This window comes from Antedon bifida, chromosome 5, assembly GCF_963402885.1.
Source record: "Antedon bifida chromosome 5, ecAntBifi1.1, whole genome shotgun sequence".
Lineage (NCBI taxonomy): Eukaryota > Metazoa > Echinodermata > Crinoidea > Comatulida > Antedonidae > Antedon > Antedon bifida.
Genome location: NC_136230.1, coordinates 10,431,716 through 10,450,912, shown reverse-complemented (window position 1 = coordinate 10,450,912; position 19,197 = coordinate 10,431,716). Strand labels below are relative to the sequence as shown.

Here is a 19,197-nt window from a genome sequence, read left to right as displayed (position 1 = left end):
AATAGTTTCTTCTCCAGCTTGGAATATGTATAGTATAAATTATTTATATGAAATAATTATTAATATGAAATAATTACATTTTGCAATTAGATTACATATGGATCGACAGAAATATTTGACGTTTCATGCGTTTATGTCCAAGAAGGTCACAAATCATGCACAACAGTCGGTAAACCCATAGGAAACAACAAGGTAAACATGTAAGATGCGCATTGTATCTTAAATTGTGCTGAAGAAGTAAGTTTCTTTATGAATTTTAAAATAATGGAAAGTGGGAGAATGTTTGACAAAAAATGGGAATTTGATCCAAAGAGGGGATGCAACGAAAGAAAAGGGGCGTTCACTGTAAGTTTTAGTACGGAAACTCGAAACAGATAACAGTGACATGTTGTTCTCTTCCTTTTATTGCTAATAGCATCATCACAAAAACATAGATAAAAAATATAAAGAAAGACTGATATGAGAGATAGAGACACAAACAAAAGAAAATGACCCTTAATCCCAGGTGACATAAGCAATTAAAGCATAAGTGAACATAACCATTTACAAATTAAAAGTTGGAATTTTCGATTGTTTTGGAAATGTGGATGTCACAAGTGACATAAGTTGTGTATTTATTGTACTATCTATTGTCTATTCTTACTTTCCCTTTTGTTTTTACTATTTGAACCTTTCTTTTGAGTGGTTGAGGCTGTGCGACAGTGGAGAATGAGACTGTTAGCATAGCGCCTTAATGCGTTTGAGAGTAGTACAAAAGATTCGCCAAATTCGCAGGAATCCATGAATAGCAGAAAGATGAAGGCAGTTGGTTCTAGCTTGTAGGTGTGAGAGTTTCAAGATTAATAGAGCAGTAAGAATATACAAAACATGTGTTTCTGTTGAAGGAATGTTTTAAAGGAGATCTTTTATGAAAGCAAGTTGAATTAATTGAAATAACTCATAAAGCTGTTTGATGCTACCCATTGTTCTATTTCAGATAAAGATTGTAAATGAAAATGGACATCCAGTAAAGTTTGGGGAAGAGGGAGAAGTATTGGTAAAAACCGACATTGCATTTGAGGGTTATTTTGATGAAAGAAAAACAAACGAAGCTGTGACCTCTGATGGATGGTTTAGAATGGGGTAAATAATATAATACACATTTCTCTTACTATCAGAAAGTTATTTTATATATTATATTTTTTACCAGAAATATTTTTAAAATTATAAATTCATAATTGCAGTGATATTGGGAAACTTGATCAAGATGGATATCTTACAATAACAGGAAGAACGAAGGTTAGTTTGTCTGTTTGTTTTTATTGATTTCCACAAATAATCAATAAGATAATTCTATTACTGTCAATAGATATCAAATATATTTAAGAGAGATATGTGGCTGGTGGAAAAGTACATTTAAACAATAAGTTAATTATTTATTTAATAAATATAAGAACTACTAATCTACTATTAACCTAGAGGATACCTTTGTCACCAAATAAAGTATTTTTTAATAGGCGTACCCTGAATAGAGGTTGGTTGGTCGTAGTTTTAAAACTAAGATTCTATTTTGCCAAGTAATAAACAAAGCAAGTACTATACAAGTAATAATTGTAAACCATGGGCTTAAAGATCCTTTATTTACAGTTTATCGGTTCTTTTCTAAGGACGTTATAATCAGGAGTTGTTACAACATATACCCGTTTCCATTGGAAACAGCGCTTTTAAGTCATCCAGCTGTCAAGAGCATTCAGGTAAGAATTTTTAAAAAAGTGGTTTGTGTGGTCATTATAATGTGATTCACAGAATAGTTAAAATAGTTTTTAAAGAAATAAAAAATAAGTGGAGAACATTTTTCAGACCAAGATCTACTCCATGATTTGTACTCAATAGAAACGTTTGCGTGTTTAAGTTATTAACCTTTCTTTCTTTACAACAATGGACCAAAAAGAGAATACTTTCTGAAAGGTCTAAGTTTGTTAATATTGTAGTCCAAAAAATCAACTGTTTGTTATAAAATTGTATTCATGATTGTATGTATGATCTCGGATATGTATTAAATGTATCAGTGTACAATACTGTAAAATAAAAAGCCGCAAGATTTGTCAGAAAATTGTATATAGTACATAATGATATCTAAATCATGAATAATGACTTATGTTTTCTTTAGATTGTGGGGATACCAGATTATAGATATGGAGAGGACGTGTGTGCCTGTGTTATGTAAATATTTGTTGTTTTATTGTATGTATGATATTTTAATATTGCTAGGATGATCCAATTCTACCATCCCTTTGTAATCAATAGTCATTAGTGAAATTAATTAATTTGTTTAAGGCTTTTCCAGGCACTTTCCTATGTACTTTCTTTTACTGTTGTAATGCCCAACAAATGACTTGTTTTTACAAATGTTACATACAATTATTTATAATTAGTAATACAATTAAATTCCAGACTTAATCCAGGTTGCACTTTAGCAGTAGAAGATATAGAAAAACATTGTGTTGATAAGGTAGGAGTAAGATGTTGTTTATAACATTGATATGGATGACCATTAGTTACAATAGCCTATTTAGATTTTTGTACTTTTTAATGTTTCAAATTTTGTTACAAATGTTGTATTGAACTTAATAAAAATATAAATTGATAATGTTGATTATGTCTTACAGTTCATTATGAATCACCTACCAAAACACTGCTTACAATTTGATGAGTTTCCAAAAGGTTTTACAGGAAAGGTATTTAAACAGTGTATTGCATTGGTTCGTGCAACCAACATTAGAATCATAATACTTATGTTTTAATTACTTCTAACATTTCATTATTATGTTTATCGGCTTTCAATGCTTCAATTTTTTTATTATTTTTAAAGTTGAAGCATATTATTTGTAATGTATTGTTAATAAATAAATACTTAACGCTGCCTTCATCCATTATTATTTTTTGTCTTTCAAGATTGATCGTAAGAAGCTCAGAGAGATTGCTATCGGAAGGATCACCGTACCAACTTCTCCATATTAAACTTAAAATAGTTGACCTTACACAAATAATATTAACAAGATACTAATAATCAAATTTAGGCTTTTGAGGTGTATACTGTAGATAAGATTAATTATGATCCAAACAGGTTATTATTCAAAAAATTTCTCTCTGTGCCATAATTTCTTTAATGTATGTCCGCGGTGGAGGAAGAATGCCATGTACTAACTGGAGTCGCTCATATAGCAATAAGTGACCACTTCTTAGTTTGTACATGTCTAGAATATGTAAATAAAAACAATAAAAACAATTACTTTTAGAAATTTTTAAAACTTTAATGAAGAATATAGGCCTATATTGGAGAATTACAAAGAAATAATAACATGAATGAATTAAATAAAGATGAATGAATGAATTAATGCGCTGCTTGCACAGCACTCAAATATAAGCCCCTATAAAATATTTAAAATTTGAAGTTTGTACACAGACAAAGCTCTTAAAATTATTTTTTAAAAAAACATAAAAAAACACGATAATGAAAAAACACATCAAAAGATACAAAGAGCATACAGATAGATTCCAATTGTCATGATGCCTACAATACGGTGAGACACATTTATACTAATCTTATCTAGATGTTTCGGAATAAATGACTTTCTATATCTGCCAGTTAAGTTCGAGTGTAAAGAGATCTAATACGGACTAATGATGGGAGAAATTCGTATTCTAAAAATAAGGGATGAGGCGGTTGTGCGAGTATACGCTCTACCATTTTAAGGATCGCAACTACATATTTAAAGTCGCATCCGTTTAACTTTCCTAGATTTTTTTACGAATTCTCTCTAAGAGACCCATGTCATTAGCTTAAGGATATCATCGAATTATAATATAATTCAATAATTTTTGGATCAAATTTTGGTATTTGGTGCATTATGTACAATCGTTTTTGTCCTTTTTTATATAGATATAGTGTATTGGGAGTCCAATTAAGTTTATCGTCCAATACAGTACCTAAATATTTATAGATGAGGAAGAACATAATTTAAACTCTATATATGGACAAGTGGAAAGATTCCTTCCTAGATATATGTAACCGCCACGCTCCTTATGAAACAATAAGAGTAAAATATAAATTATCTCCATGGGTAACACCTAAGATAATACAATTAATGTACCAAAGAGATCACATAAAGAAATTGTTGGATAAGAACAAAATAAAATAACTCCTAAATGTAGTGAATACAAATAGGTACCAAGAAATCAAAATTGCACAATTAGCTGATGACACAATTATCTTGGCTGAAAAAAAGTGTAACGGCTTGTCTAGATGAGGTATATTGTTTTTGCAAAGTTGCAGGGATGTTCCTCAACAAAGCAAAAACAAAAGGGATGTGAATTGGTTCCAGTAAAGAAAACTTATTAAGTAAAACATTCGAAATTCAATGGGTAAAAGAACCAGTCAAGTTTCTAGGCAATTTGTTGGATATAACAGGAAAAATGTTTAATAATACGATTAAATCATTGAAATTAAATTCGGTAAAGAGGTTATTCTCCTGATCCAGTAAAGTGGAAATTACTTCCACAAAAATATCTATTCCCAATATAAGTATAGTGAAATATGCCAATGATATACCACACTTTTATAAAGGTACATTATGTCGATTTGTTTAGAGTAGGCCTATAAAAACTTGCACTGTAGGCTAAGGAACCTCTAAAGTTACAGTAAGTGCAATGAACAATGAAACACTGTGTGGAAATAAGTTTATAACTATAAGAAACAAACCTCTGTATAACCAAACATGGATTGATTCAGGAATTATATTATTGAAAGATATTATTAATTATCAAAGTTTTAAATCATAAGAATATATTAAAGATAAGCTTAGGCCTACGTCTTCAAACAATTAGATTACTGATTACATGAAAATAAAAAATGCAATTCCATTGCAATGGGAAATCAAAATATTTGATAAAAATGTCATAAATAATAATAATAATAAATAATTTGAATGAAAAGATAATGTAGATGAATGAAAACAACCTGATGCAATGCATTGCAAGACAATTTTACAAATCCTTTACTGAACTAGGCCACGGATTAACGTTAGGGAGCTGTTACGCCGCGCCAGTGGCGTTAATAACCCTAGCAGGAGAGGGTAGATTTAATAACGCTAATCCAGTGATGTATCAGTGATTTTAAACTTAACCAATGAAATGACACGACCACGATTAACAGGCCAACAGCATTATATACCTGTACAGCGAGATAGCTAAACGTCAAACTAGCAGGTTTTCAATTTTAAATAAATGTACAGTTGGCGTCAGCGATATGATATTTTCATAAATTAAATACATTAATCAGATAATTGTCCGTGTAATAATTATGTTTGAAATTATTTTAAATTACAATTCAATTTTGCAAGAGTATAGTAAGTAGTAAGACCAAATCAGTATACTTTGAAGGTGATATTATAGAAATAAAAATAGCAACAAAACTACTTTACAATGTAAACTGTAATGCGTTTGTCATAGTTCTATCAGGGTGGCCGGCTTAATACAAGGTTAGCATTCTGTGTATTGTTATGCAAAAGACCTTCTTTTGATTGTATTTGTTAAGAGGGATCTACTGTCTGCATTGTAAACTACAAAAGTATTGTGTGGCAACATACAAACGGAGGTTGCACAGTGATAAGAACTTATTATTCAAGGATTATTCGAAGAGCAAATTGGTGAGTTTCAATAATTATACTTTATAATGCTATCAGCTTTAACCAGTTAATGCATAAGTATTCGATGTAAAGCAGAGCAGAATAGAAATAAGTATTGCTGCAAGATCACGAAAATTATCAAAGGTTTTGTATAATAAATAGTTTATTTTATAGATTTCTTATAGTAGGATTGATTATTAATGCTTTAGATTTTATAGAGATAAAATTGGTTCTACTAGAAGGTCGTGCCCACAGATGGTTCTCGAATACATAGTAATTTTAGCGTTAAAAAAACTGGTGACTTCAAATGTACATGCAGGACAATAATACATGTGTCGTTTACAGGAACGAATAAATAGACACGGTGATTTATGTACTCAACTAAAATTAGCACCCCGGGAATTACTTCCGAAAAAGAAACTTGTCATAAAATAAGAAACAAACTGAATTTGTGTTTTGTATGTAACATTTGGGTTGAGGGATGGGGAAAAGGATGGGTGCAAAGACGAACAATTTTTAAATATATTCTTTATCGATTTAGTAACGAAATATTAATGGTTTTCATGTTTTACAAATAATATACCACTAAACACAGTAAAACATTGCGATTTAATACTTTGTTGAAACTGTCACCGTCATAGTCGATTGAAATAGTACAGTACATGTAACGATACATCACTAATACGACGTTTATATTTTTTTGTAGTTACATTATTAATTAATACAAACGTTCAGAAGGAACTGTCAGTAATAAAGTAAATCGTAAATTCGCTTTAATCGTCAATAAATAATTATCTAACTCAACTTAATTAGTAGGAGTTATGGTCAATTGTTTCTTAGAGCCAATTCATACTTAAGTTGTTTCCTAACCACCAAAGTTGTTCTGCGTTTAGGGCATGTGATCCTTCGTACTGTAGGCCTGTCGATCCTCTACTGACTTTACAACGCTACTCATGTCAGTGAGGGGGAGGGTGGTGGTGGTTTAACTGCACTAATAAAGTTGATTGTACATAATAGACGGCGACTGGAAAGGCTAGCTTATTATGCGTTAAAAAAAAAGATTCCACAGATTGGAAAAAAATGGATCGAATTTCTGTTATGACTGTACTTGTCTTTACGACGCCTGAGGGAATAGACACTTGTGGAACAGAGATTGGAATGTTCCATTTATCGCAGATCAAAACATTTGTATAAACGTATATTAAATCTATCAAAATAGTATTTTTTAAAGAAAATCGGCCTGTCTTCAACATTATGATGCTGTACTCGAGCTGTTCAACCGGTTTTCAGCTATTAGAAACAATTATCGTAGGAGGAGATAGGAAAATGCGAAGCATCCTCGCATTATTGTCTGCGGGTATTTTTCAAGTTGGACATCCATTAGTCAGTGTATACCACGACCACGAAACACCACTATTTGGTAATCGTTGAACCTAAATTCGTTTTTATTGTCAATAACTAATTATCTAACTCAATTTAATTAGTAAACATGGTTACATCAGATGGCTAAAATCAGTACCGAAAGTACGAACCAACTTTATATACCATCGAGTAAAAATTCTAGAAATAAACCGCGATTTACCGAATTTTGCCCTTACGTAAATTTATATATAGGTTCAACAAATCAAAAAATTTGATTATTATCGGGTATTTTAGATTTCTTAGAGAACTAGGCATATAAAGAGTCAGTAAAAATTATGTAAATTATTATGTTTTATTTACTTAGAATAATTGTATTATACTCATATAGTCCGAACATATTTCAAACTAGAGAAAACACCAGCTTATATTGCTAGTAGCTATGTATGTTTCAGTTTGCAACAAATTTATAATAAATAACCCTGCTACATGCTGCTTTTTATGCTATTTCGAGCTCTAAAAATCATTGCAGAAATAGAAAAATTGCCGAGAAGAAAAGGTGCTGAAGAATAACAATAGCAGAAAATAGTGATAACAGGATAAGCCTAAACAATTACTGTAGGAACCGTATATTTTCCGTTTTTAAAAATTGTTTTACATTACCAATAACACATTGTTATAACAAGCAGAAACAATACCATCATAGTATAAATATTGTATTGTAACTTACCAGACATTTCTAGTGTTTCTAGATAATTTTTAACAATGGTTCGACTATAAGTCTACTCCGCCAAGCATCCTAACCACCAAGCTAACTCCACTCAGTCGATATATTGGTGAACTGTAGGAATAGGGTTTTTTGCTTATTAAAAACAATAAATTAATCAGATTCATTCATATTTTAGAGTCTATAATGGAAACGTCTGTGCAGAAATATGACAAAAATGTCAGTAATCAGAATGTTATCAGAAGTACTATGCATGAGTTACTAGAAGAACGGGTTAAAATGCATCCTAACAGAGAAATGCATGTGTTTGTTAATGACAATGAGAGATTGAATTTTGTGGATTTCCATCAAAAGGTAAAATGTTTATGCACATTATATATCATTATAATATCATATTATTCCACTACACAAGTAGAAGATTCCATCTGGACCTGATAGAGAAAAAATAGAAATAGTCGAGTCAAAAGATGTTAGGTGGGTAGATTAGGTGATGTGTAGCTACTAACCCATGTCATCTTGTTTCTTTCAAAAATCTATTATGATAATGTATGGCAGATTCAAGCTGCTTTTTGAAATGACATTCTCTCCCGATGATACCGGTCAATATCGATATTGATAATTGGACTTGATCTTATAAAGTGGATACTGAACACCAGGGATTGATTCTATTGATTTTAGAAATCATAGATTATAAATTTGCTTCTTCATAACTTAAGAAGGCACACTTTATTTGAAGAAGCAAGTGATTGAAGACCATCATTTAGTTGGCGATTGGCACTTGACATACACATTTTGTTCTCTTGGTGAATTGGAAGCTAATGGCAGTTTTGGAAAAACATTTCTAAGCTGTCACCAGTTATTTTATAGAAGTTTAAAATCCCAACTTGTTGAAATTAATCCTGTTGACACGAAATTGTAATGCTACTTATACACCCTTCGAATGTCGTTGTGCCATATACGTTCGTATCATGTCATATCATAATTGCGAATTAGTCGAAAGTTGATAGAATTCAATATCGAGAGGTTAAGACAGTGGCACCATTATCAATACAATCGGTGTAGATTCTTGGATTGCATCCGGTGCATATAGTTCTGGTGGTGATGGAACAAGTCTTCTATTATAATACTAAACTTACAATGGTTAATAATTGTAGAATCTTTACTTTTAGGTGGTGCAATTGGCATCTGGATTACTTGAGATTGGTCTTAGTAACGGTGATTACATAGCTATCATTGGGCATAATCACATGGAATGGCCACTGATCGCGGGTGCAACACGGGCGATTGGAGTAACCACAGTAAGTCTGTAACCCTTTAGATAGGTTATAATAGTTGTTTTTATACCAATTTTTCCAGACCGGAATCTGTAAGGGAGGCAAACATGATCTAAATAACTGTTAATATTTTCTGTTCCGGGTTATTAGCGTCTTGCAATTGATATGATTACTATACTTCAAGTTAGACAAAATAAAATCTTGTCTTTTTACAGGTATTTTTGCAAACAGGTTATCCAATGCACATAATAGGAGACATTTTACGAAAGGTGAATAATTATGCATATTTCTTTTATAATCCATCACTATTTAGTGTGTTCAATGTACTGTAAGCTATATTTACTTGCCTGCATGCACACGAAGCAATTAAATGCTAAAAATACCATTTTCTTTCAATCAAGTGGGTTACTTTCACTCTAAAGTGAATTATACCTCAGTTAACTCTTCGAAAGTGGAGACATTCACTCAAGTTTGAACGAGATGAGATTTATTTAGATTCTTTTTATTGTTTCACTCCAAAATGAATTATTCCTCAGTTAATTATTTGAAAGTAGGGACATTCACTCCAAGTTTGAGTGAGTAGTTTATTACTATGAGATTTATTTAATTTATTTTCATTCAGACATCATGTAAGGCTTTGTTCCTCACTCGAAGTCCAGAAAACCTGTATACAGACATTTGTAAACTGATTCCAGAATTGAGCTCTAGCACTTCTGGTAGCATAATGTCTAATAAGTAAATAATTCTGTTTGCTGTTTGATCAAGCACTTTTTTAAGAACTTAGCACATCAATAACTAATATGCTCACTGGAAATGTATAAAGGTTACTAACGTAAATAGAATATTACTTTGGCAGTAACATTTATGATTGTCATTGTCTTGTCTGTAGGGCCTGGATTCACGGCGAACAACACTTATAAAACATTGTCAAAATAAATAAAATATAAATAAACATTTTAGATACTTGGATGATGCAATGGCAATCGTAAAAGTTACCTAACTAAACACTGGAATGAGTTACAATTTAATGAATGTATACTTCATGAATACTGGATTTACTGAACGAATGACACATTTTAGGTACAGTAGGCCTATTAAACGTTGATAAAATTACATATTTACTGTGGAGCTAGGAAAAGAGTAATTCTTCCTTGGTGGAACAATGTGTTAAAAAATGTCTTGACTATCGTCCAATGAAGTTGCTATAAGGTCATGGACAGAGCTGAAGTACATGTCAGTAACATATTGAGCAAGGAACACATTTTGGATAATGAAGGCAAATGTTTTGAGTAGAGGGAAAGGGGATATCGCATACTGTACATTCCAAATTGAGGTTGCTGCTTTACGTTTTGTCCGATGATCAGTGATTATTTGCATAATAAACAACATAATGTTGAAGTTTTCAAGTAATTTGGAAAAAAGATTGAGATTTGAGGAAAAACGTGAGATTTTATGTGCGTGGTGTGAGAGTTGAGACTGGGTCAAAACGCGAGAACCTTAAGCTCTTTCTAGTTGACCCGATTCTGCTACTGTCAATAGGTATGTATCTGTATAACTATAGCAAGTTATCCACCTTGCTGTCTGCATAAATGCTGTACTTTTAACACCGTACTCTGTCATGTAGCACAGTGTCTGTTGACTTGCTATAATTATATAGATACATACCTATTGACAGTAGCAGAATCGGGTGTCTAGTTTGATGTGATCAAATATGGCAATGATATGGCCAAATATTATAATAGTGACATCATCATCATGTCCATATAGGGCACATCACATGTTTTTGTCACATCAAATTTGATAGTATAGACAGAGCTTAACTCCAGATGCCTGTGACTTGACGTACTGTACGTGTATGATTGTGACATGACACTATCTGAACAACCGGAAATGAACGATTGTGCTTCTGAAGAATGAAAGAGTATACAGGAATAAAGCTTGCAGTTAGGTGTGAAAGTTAATTGTATTCCTTTGGGATATTTGTGAATGGAGGTAATTTGCACTAAGAAATCATAACTAACATTGTGTTAACAAGAATGGAAACATGTTTAACACTGGGAATTAGGGATTAAGCACTGAATGACGGGGAAACTTAATTTAGTATACTGGGAAATAAAAATTATTCTTGTAAACATGATTCTTACTATTCTGAATTATTCTAATAAAACAGTCTGTTTGGTTTAAGATTCCCTGACTTAAAGTATGTTGTAGCTACAGGCATTAATCACCAAAGGTATGTACAGTACTAGCATTTTACTTGAATTGAAAATCATCATAACAAATACATACAAAGTGAATACATTTATAGAAGATTTCCAGGATAGCCGCAAAAGCTTAGCAGCTTATTTACATGGGATCCTTTATAATCTAAAATAAAGATTGTAATAAATCTAACAAATATAAATATAAAACAAGTTAAATAAAATGACTATGGCAACTCGTTATCTGGTGTGAAAGATCTGAAATGAGAATTAACTTTTTTCTTAAAGTTACTCTTGTTTTCAATTCGGTGAATAGATTGATTGAAGTTATTCCATGCCTGCATAATCAAAGTTTAGTTTCAGATATAGGAACTGAAAAACCTATTGACACTACAGTACTTCTAGTCATATATTGGTAGTTAGATGACATTCTTTTAACTCTATAGTCAAATAAGGTACTGATTTTCTATAAAAAAAATCTTATGAACATGGTTCAACTTGACTTGGCAAAATCTATCCTCTAGACACAGTTAACAGATTTGGTTCCATTCGTCTTTTACCAATAGGCCTAATAACATTTAAGTAGATGGCAATGATAAATGGTATTTTAGCTTCAATTGAATAATAAAATGACAACAACTAACTGATCCAAGAAGGCCTACTGCAGTACATAAACAGCAGAATATTATAACTGAAGTCTTTTACTACTTTTTCTTTTACTATAAGAATTAACAAGTATCATTTTACTATTTCTACTGTACTGTATTAGTGGTACAACCAATTTAGAAGACTTGTACATTGCTGGGCATGAAGACACGGTTAAGGAAGCTTCTAAACTGGTCACTCTTGATGAAATTTACTGTGTATTAATGACATCGGTTTGTACTATTAAAATTTCTACTTAAATTCTACTTAATTAGTAGTTATAAATTGTCGGAACGTATCACGCTTCTCAATTTAGAAATTAACTGAATAAACGTAGGGTTACAAACAAATATAGTGTAGAACCCCTATTAAGAGGACACATTCAAGATCCAAAAAATGTCCCTGTTACCTGAATAATATTTATACCTTCGTTCATATTACCTTCACGTTTCACAAAATATGTCCCTGAATAAGGATTTCTTCTAAATAGGGGTACGGTGTCCCCTGAATAGGTTGCCCTAAATGAGGGGTTTATACTGTATATACTTATTCAATACCAACCATTTTTGTGTGTTCATATTTTCTGTAATCTTAATTCATATACATTTACAGGAAGTTTAGTTCGTTCTTTTTATTTTACTTCAGGGCTCAACTGGACCACCAAAGCTGGTAAAATTTTCACATTTTCGAATGCTGAACCCCACTTGTGGCCTATTCCAATTGTGTAATGAAAATGAGGTAATTATTATTTATACAATAAAAATATTATCACTTGGCCTAGCTGTGCTTTGTTAGGTACAATAACTGAAATATGTCTACATTGATCATGATGCATTATTCATGAGTTCCAACATAATCCAGAAGAATAACACCCTCTGTACGTTTTTTAAGACCGAATCTATTAAGGCTGTACGGTCTTTTTAGACTTCAATATTAACAATTATTATCCTCATGATTTCTGCCGTAACAAAAATAATGCATCCTCAAACGATTCACATATATATACTATAGTGTTATTAGAGACCGAAACATATAATTTTTAACATCTTAAAATAATATATATCATTCATAATATAAATAAACCAGTGTAGCTAGCAATATTCAATCCTTAGCATAAAAGCAGTAGATTATATACATCATTATAAGCTAATAATATATTAACTGATTTTCCTACTGTGATTTTTCCTATATAACTGTACTATATTTATTGAAGGAAATCAAATTTGTGTGTTGTGGCAGTATGTCGTTTCTGGATGCAACTTTTCAAACGCAGGTGTGTCCACTTCTTATTGGTTCAACGTGTATATACCCAAAAGCAGATGCTTTTGATTGCAAGAAGTTGTTACAATCTATCCATGATGAACGGTAAAACATTGATTATTATAATTAATTAGCTCAAGTACAATGTGGCAGTGGTAACCTAAAACAATTTAATTCCGTACCTTCCATGTTGCATTGGTTAACCCGGCGGTTAAACTAATATGACACCAAAAATCAACTTGTAGAGAGTACCTTGGATGGATGTGTTAAAATTAATATTTAAAACATTAATGAATACTGTTATTGAATTAGTTTTCTTTAAAACAGTATGCTTGTTTTAAAAAAAGCAAATACTGAATTTTGTGTATTTGTATGCACAGAATATTGTCATGACTTGATTGAAGATTGTGCGCATTAAAGATCTCAATTAAACGTATACAAATTCATTATTTGTGCACCAGTTGAATGTTGTATTATCTATTGAAGTTTACTCTATTTGTCTTGCAGTGCTACTCACATTACGCTGGTCTTAAATTGGTTGATTCAATTGGTTTATGACCCTACACTCAATCTCTATGATTTGTCGTCTCTAAAAGCAGGTAAATACTAAATTATTAACACGATTAATTTCCATTCCTTTTTATTTTTCAAATATAACTTTAACATGTAGTACTATTGCACTTGAGACTATATTGACACTTAGGACAGTACATAACAAAATCATATGTTTATACACAAATCAGTTTATTTAACTTAAAGTCAAACTTGAATAGAACATATCTTTATACTTCAACTTTTTATTCTAAATTTTATAAAAACGAGTCCCATTCATATAGATTTCCCCAGTAAAAAAACTCTTTTGTTCTAGGTATTGTTACAGGATCACCTATTCCGCCAGAAGTTGCAATTCTTCTATCAAAGAAATTAAAGATTGATGTTATGGTGAGTATTTTCCAATCAATCAATCAATCAATTCGTATCTATAATGCGCCGAATTCTTTCCAAAAAGATAAGTTTAGACATTTATTGATTAATTTCTTTGATTATATGCTACTCTGTCTACATTATCAAATTTTATGTGACAAAAAAAATTGATGTGCACATATAATAAATGCAGAGCAAGTATATTATGTAATGTGAAATAATTATGTTTTCAGAATTCGTATGGATTGACAGAAATTTTTGACGCAACAGGCGTTATTGTGCAAGAAGGTCACAAATCAAACACAGTCGGCAAACCTATAGGAAACAACAAGGTATAATTTTTACTTCAATTAGTTTTGAAGAAAATTTTTTTTTTTTATAAATCCTTTAGACAGTGCAGTCATAACAACTATATTGTTGCTTTCCAGTTAAGTGGCTGTACAACATTCTATAGTTGATGTTTATTAAAAGCTTTCGTTCTGTGCATCATATTTAAAGCGAAACCAGTTTCCAGCGCACCAGTTCTTCTTTAAAAATTGCGTGGAAGCTATTCTGCATAGCAATTTCCCGTCGCGCTTCATTGCTTTTCAGATCTAAAAGTGATTGACTACAAAACATTGGCCTAATACGGCCTAAGCAAGTTTACGGCTCTCGTTCTCTGTGGGTGAAATAATTTATTGCAGGCGACGATTGTACACTGCATATTCCATGGAAGGTCTTTATTTTGTTATGCAATGAGAGGCGTTCTAATTAATTATTTAAATATAGACATTCGGTTTTATGCGTCATCAAAACTACGTTATGGTAGATCACAGCATTTTGCAATTTGTAGTATAGTAGTAATATATTAGCTCTAACAACCCCAATTGTAAAATTAAATTTATTACATATGCTACTTTGTCAGATCAAGATTGTAGATGAAAGTGGCCATCCAGTGAAGTCTGGAGAAGAAGGACGAGTATTGGTACAAAGCGACATTGCATTTGAGGGTTATTTTGATGATGCAAGAAAAACAAAAGAAGTGATGACACCTGACGGATGGTTCCGAACGGGGTAAACTATGATGCATATTTGTTTACTTTCTAGAAAACAAGTTATTTTTCAAATATTTTAAATAAAAATAATTTTAATATTCATAATTGCAGTGACATTGGCAAACTTGATCAAGATAGATATCTTACAATAACAGGCAGAATGAAGGTAGAATGGATTACAAATTATTTTTTATTCTTATCACCATAATTATTATTGATTAATGAAGAGCGTTAATATATATTCCGATTGCTAATTATTCTACTGCTTTCTTATCTATGAACACTAACTCTTTCAATAAACTTAAAACAGAAAACGGTTATCTTTTATGTATTATATTTGTATCGATCAAAATTTTAAAGATGTATTGTCCCCCAAAAACATGAAAAATGAAGATTAATTAAATCAGATTTTGAATAGGTTATTTTGTAGTTTTAATAAAGTTAATAACTTCCGTAGAAAAAAAATAAAAAAAATTATGTTTTCACTAATAAAATAACACAATAAATGGCTAAATTCAACTAAAAATTCATTGGCTGGCAGCCAATTTGACAATTTTTTGCTTTAAATTTCATTTTTTCAGGTAAATGTATTTTGTTTAGATCCAATTTTTGGTCAAAGTGGATAACTATTATCAGACATTAAAATGGCATATTTAACAACAAAAATTTAAAAAAATTATTTTTCAGAGGGACAATACATCTTTAACAGTTTATTGTTTTAACCGTTTTCTAATATTTAAATTGATATGCTTTTTATTTATACTGTAGGATCGTATAATCAGAAGTGGTCTCAATATATACCCTTTTCCAATGGAAAAAGCACTGTTGAGTCATTCAGCTATTAGAAACATTCAGGTTAGAATTCTATTATTTAAATATAAGGCAAGTGAATTCCAAGGTTCACATTATTCATTTTTATAGATCTTTAAATTGGTTTTATTATTAAAGTGATTCAAAAACCAGTCAAAAATGTTTAGGGAAACGAAACATAAGTATAGGAAACAATACAGACCAAATGAAATTTGAATATATATTCGAGAATACTTATGACCAGCTTAGAAAAAAGTCAGGAAGAAACCAACAAAATATATGTTCATATATTTAACATTTTGCATGACAGTATTATTATTCTAGTTTACTGTTTTCTTTAGATTGTGGGGATACCCGATTATAGATATGGAGAGGACGTGTGCGCATGTGTCATGTAAATATTGTTATAGTTTATATTTTTTATGGCTCAACTAGTATCTAGTCTACTTATTTGCATCCGATTTTGCAGTTGTAACTAGATAGAGTCTAACTGACTACCGCAAGTCATTTAGATACATACCTAGATACCTTTAATACGCGATATCTCTGTTCTCGGTAGAAGATATTATAAACCTAATGACAGAGATATCGTGTATTAAAGTATTTAATACACTCGAAAATCAGTTATACTCTATCTAGTGATAGCTGCAGAATCGGGTGATCTTTGATACAGGTAGTCTATTGACGTGTACTATTCAACTTGTATACTTAAGTTACCTTATTTGTCCATTAAAATCCAGACTTAAGCCAGGATGTACTTCATAGACATAGAAAAGCATTGTGTTGTTAGATACCTATATATACTTTTACTGCTCCCGATGTATCACATATCACATACATTGTCTGTAGATATGACCCTATGGTATATCATGTAATAAAAGTACCGTATTTAATACAGTCAGACTAGTATCTAGATGATAGTCGGTTAGAATCTCTCTAGTGACATCTAGAAAATACAATCAGGTCGTCTGCTGTGTGTACAACTTCATTATATACATACATTATATTATTTTTCCATTAAATTCCAGACTTAATCCAGGCTGTACTTTTACAACAGAAGATATAGAAAAGCATTGTGTTGATAAGGTAGGGGTAACACGTTGCTATGCATAGTAAATGTCTTTCTAATAAACATGTATGTATTTATATATATTCAATTCAATTTACTTCGGATTTTACTGGCATATGAACAGTACAGACAAAAACAATTGTTTGCATACATGCTTGGCACAGGGGGCTCCAAACAGCCAACTTTCAATGAGACACAACACCTGTATTTATTAAAAACACAAATCATTGTACTAAAATCATGGTGGATAACAGTAGATTAAGAATTTTCGTGAAAGCAAAACACAGACACATTTCAGATAACAAACCAGTTAAAACTGGTTTGGCCATTTTACCAGTTATCAACATAAAGCTACATGAAATGGCCCCTTCAAGTTTTTCTGTACAGTGTACTTGAATCTTATGAGGCTAATTTGTCTTCCCAACGTAGAAAGTTAAATGGCTGTTCACACTGGAGTTGTGGCTTCGGCTAATACATAATATGTTGCTTATGCCTTACAGTTATTTGTGAAGAGCCTACCAAAATACTGCTTAGAATTTGATGACTTTCCAAAAGTTACAACAGGAAAGGTATTCAGATTTTTTGTAACAAAATCTTTAATAACATTTAATTAATATACATTAAATGAGTAGTAGCTAGTATCAAGTTGAACATTTAAAAAGGGTGGAGCAGGTTATTTTTTTATTAGAAAAGCTGTCTGCCTGCTCGACTGCAAGATATATTTTGGTGTGATAATAGAGATAATCATCAAAGGAATTAAATTGTATTCTGAAATGTGAAAAAAATTAATTTAGTTTCAATTTAGTAATAATAATAATAATTTAGAGTTCATCAATTATAAACCAGTGACTATACGAGGCTATACAGCAGCAAACCCACGCAGTGGGTGAAAAGGAGACCAACTATCATCTTAGCAACATACTGTAACCGCTGACTAATAGCTAGAAGAAACTAACTTGTTTTCAGTGGTTTAGAAATTATGAACTCTATATTATTGTATTCCGAGAGATATAGTATGAATCCCCAATGCAAGAACTGTGCTCAGTTAGGTACTTAGTAACCAGGTAAAATTACACAATTTCGTTTATGGCTGGGAATGTTTGAAAAAGGCAAACAGAGAATGGATTCCTATTTTACGAATTTCCACTAGTAGACTATCATCTCTCACTCCAATGCAGCTCTCGTAAGGTGGCATGGTGGTAACAAACCAGAAATACCACTAAAAAGTTCCTAAAAGTATTTAGGTTTTTTTTATCACCTATCGGAGTGTATTTTTCCTTTATCAATACAACTTGACATGAAAATCTTAAAATGTTTTTCAAGTTACAAAAATGGAATGGGTTTTACTCCTAAACATTTTTACTTAATAGAACAATGGTTGATAGCAAATAATTTGTTTTTCCTTTCTAGAACACAAAAATTTTGAATGATAACTGCTCTCAAAATTAAGTTTCCCATTTAAAGAAGTTCTACTGGTCATTAATTATTATCTTCTTTTTGTAGATTGATCGTAAAAAGCTGAGAGAGATGGCGATTGGAAGGATCACCGTACCAACTGTCCAATAAGATGAGTGAAACGATGTAGACACAAAAATAATGTTTGCAAAAAAATAAATATCAAACTTTTATTTACAAGAAATTACACAGTATTGTAAAAAATATAATATTTAAAAATACAGAAATACATTTATTGCAACACATGTACTGTATAAAGCAATGGGGAAAAACAGAACAAAAATCATTAATATTGTATATTTTGTTTTATCACAACTAATTAGGAAAAAAAGAGTACAATAATGAACAAAATTTGAGTTTATATTTCATTTTATTACTAGGTATTAGGGTATTATGAAGAAGTGCGATTTAAATAGTATTATCCTGTTATTTTATTTTTATATATTAATAATATTTAAATTCTCAATTTAAAATTTAAATCACACTTAAGGTTTTCAGGTTTTTAAAGTTATTTTTACAATGTTTGATTATAATATAAGATACATTGATTATTTTAATAAAAAATATAATTACATTTTATTGAACAATACAAAGGTTTTATTCAAATGAACATGATCAAAAGAATAATGCTTTAAAATTAACAATTAAAACATTCTGTGATGAAAAAGAAAACATGTTTCGACAATATTCAATGTAATAATTTTATAAGAACTTGTTGTACTATAATGCTAATAAATGTTATGTCAAATGTTGAAATAAAATAGTTTTGTGGC

General features: G+C 31.0%; 3 protein-coding genes across 3 annotated transcripts in view; all 3 read left to right on the top strand.

Annotated features, from left to right (window-relative positions):
* LOC144842658 (medium-chain acyl-CoA ligase ACSF2, mitochondrial-like) overlaps positions 1–3,173 on the top strand; it is a 36,728-nt gene extending 33,555 nt beyond the window's left edge. Inside the window, exons 16-18 of the mRNA XM_078699159.1 lie at positions 2,434–2,491; positions 2,649–2,717; positions 2,935–3,173. Of these exons, the coding sequence (XP_078555285.1) occupies positions 2,434–2,491; positions 2,649–2,717; positions 2,935–3,000 (193 nt within the window). The 3' untranslated portion in view covers positions 3,001–3,173. The remainder of the gene's footprint in view (positions 1–2,433; positions 2,492–2,648; positions 2,718–2,934) is intronic.
* A 4,765-nt stretch (positions 3,174–7,938) lies between these two features.
* On the top strand, positions 7,939–14,394 carry LOC144843299 (medium-chain acyl-CoA ligase ACSF2, mitochondrial-like). Its single transcript, XM_078700093.1, has 11 exons — positions 7,939–8,106; positions 8,922–9,050; positions 9,242–9,295; positions 9,649–9,761; positions 11,197–11,259; positions 11,997–12,105; positions 12,518–12,610; positions 13,086–13,237; positions 13,640–13,731; positions 14,001–14,074; positions 14,290–14,394. The coding sequence occupies exons 1-11, from the start codon at positions 7,939–7,941 to the stop codon at positions 14,392–14,394; spliced, it is 1,152 nt and encodes a 383-aa protein (XP_078556219.1).
* A 300-nt stretch (positions 14,395–14,694) lies between these two features.
* Positions 14,695–18,813, top strand: LOC144842695 (medium-chain acyl-CoA ligase ACSF2, mitochondrial-like). The gene is made up of 7 exons (XM_078699226.1): positions 14,695–15,109; positions 15,202–15,256; positions 15,859–15,945; positions 16,242–16,294; positions 16,929–16,986; positions 17,470–17,538; positions 18,473–18,813. The coding sequence occupies exons 1-7, from the start codon at positions 14,946–14,948 to the stop codon at positions 18,533–18,535; spliced, it is 549 nt and encodes a 182-aa protein (XP_078555352.1). The 5' UTR covers positions 14,695–14,945; the 3' UTR covers positions 18,536–18,813.
* Positions 18,814–19,197: the final 384 nt, after the last annotated feature.

Bases quoted from the DNA above. Each gene is read 5' to 3' on its own strand.
- LOC144843299 (XM_078700093.1), top strand. From the start codon at position 7,939: ATGGAAACGTCTGTGCAGAAATATGACAAAAATGTCAGTAATCAGAAT. The intron at 8,107-8,921 runs GTAAAATGTTTA...CTTTACTTTTAG, and splicing joins TTGTGGATTTCCATCAAAAG to GTGGTGCAATTGGCATCTGG. The intron at 11,260-11,996 runs GTATGTACAGTA...GTACTGTATTAG, and splicing joins ACAGGCATTAATCACCAAAG to TGGTACAACCAATTTAGAAG.
- LOC144842695 (XM_078699226.1), top strand. From the start codon at position 14,946: ATGCTACTTTGTCAGATCAAGATTGTAGATGAAAGTGGCCATCCAGTG. The intron at 16,987-17,469 runs GTAGGGGTAACA...TATGCCTTACAG, and splicing joins AAAAGCATTGTGTTGATAAG to TTATTTGTGAAGAGCCTACC. The intron at 17,539-18,472 runs GTATTCAGATTT...TTCTTTTTGTAG, and splicing joins CAAAAGTTACAACAGGAAAG to ATTGATCGTAAAAAGCTGAG.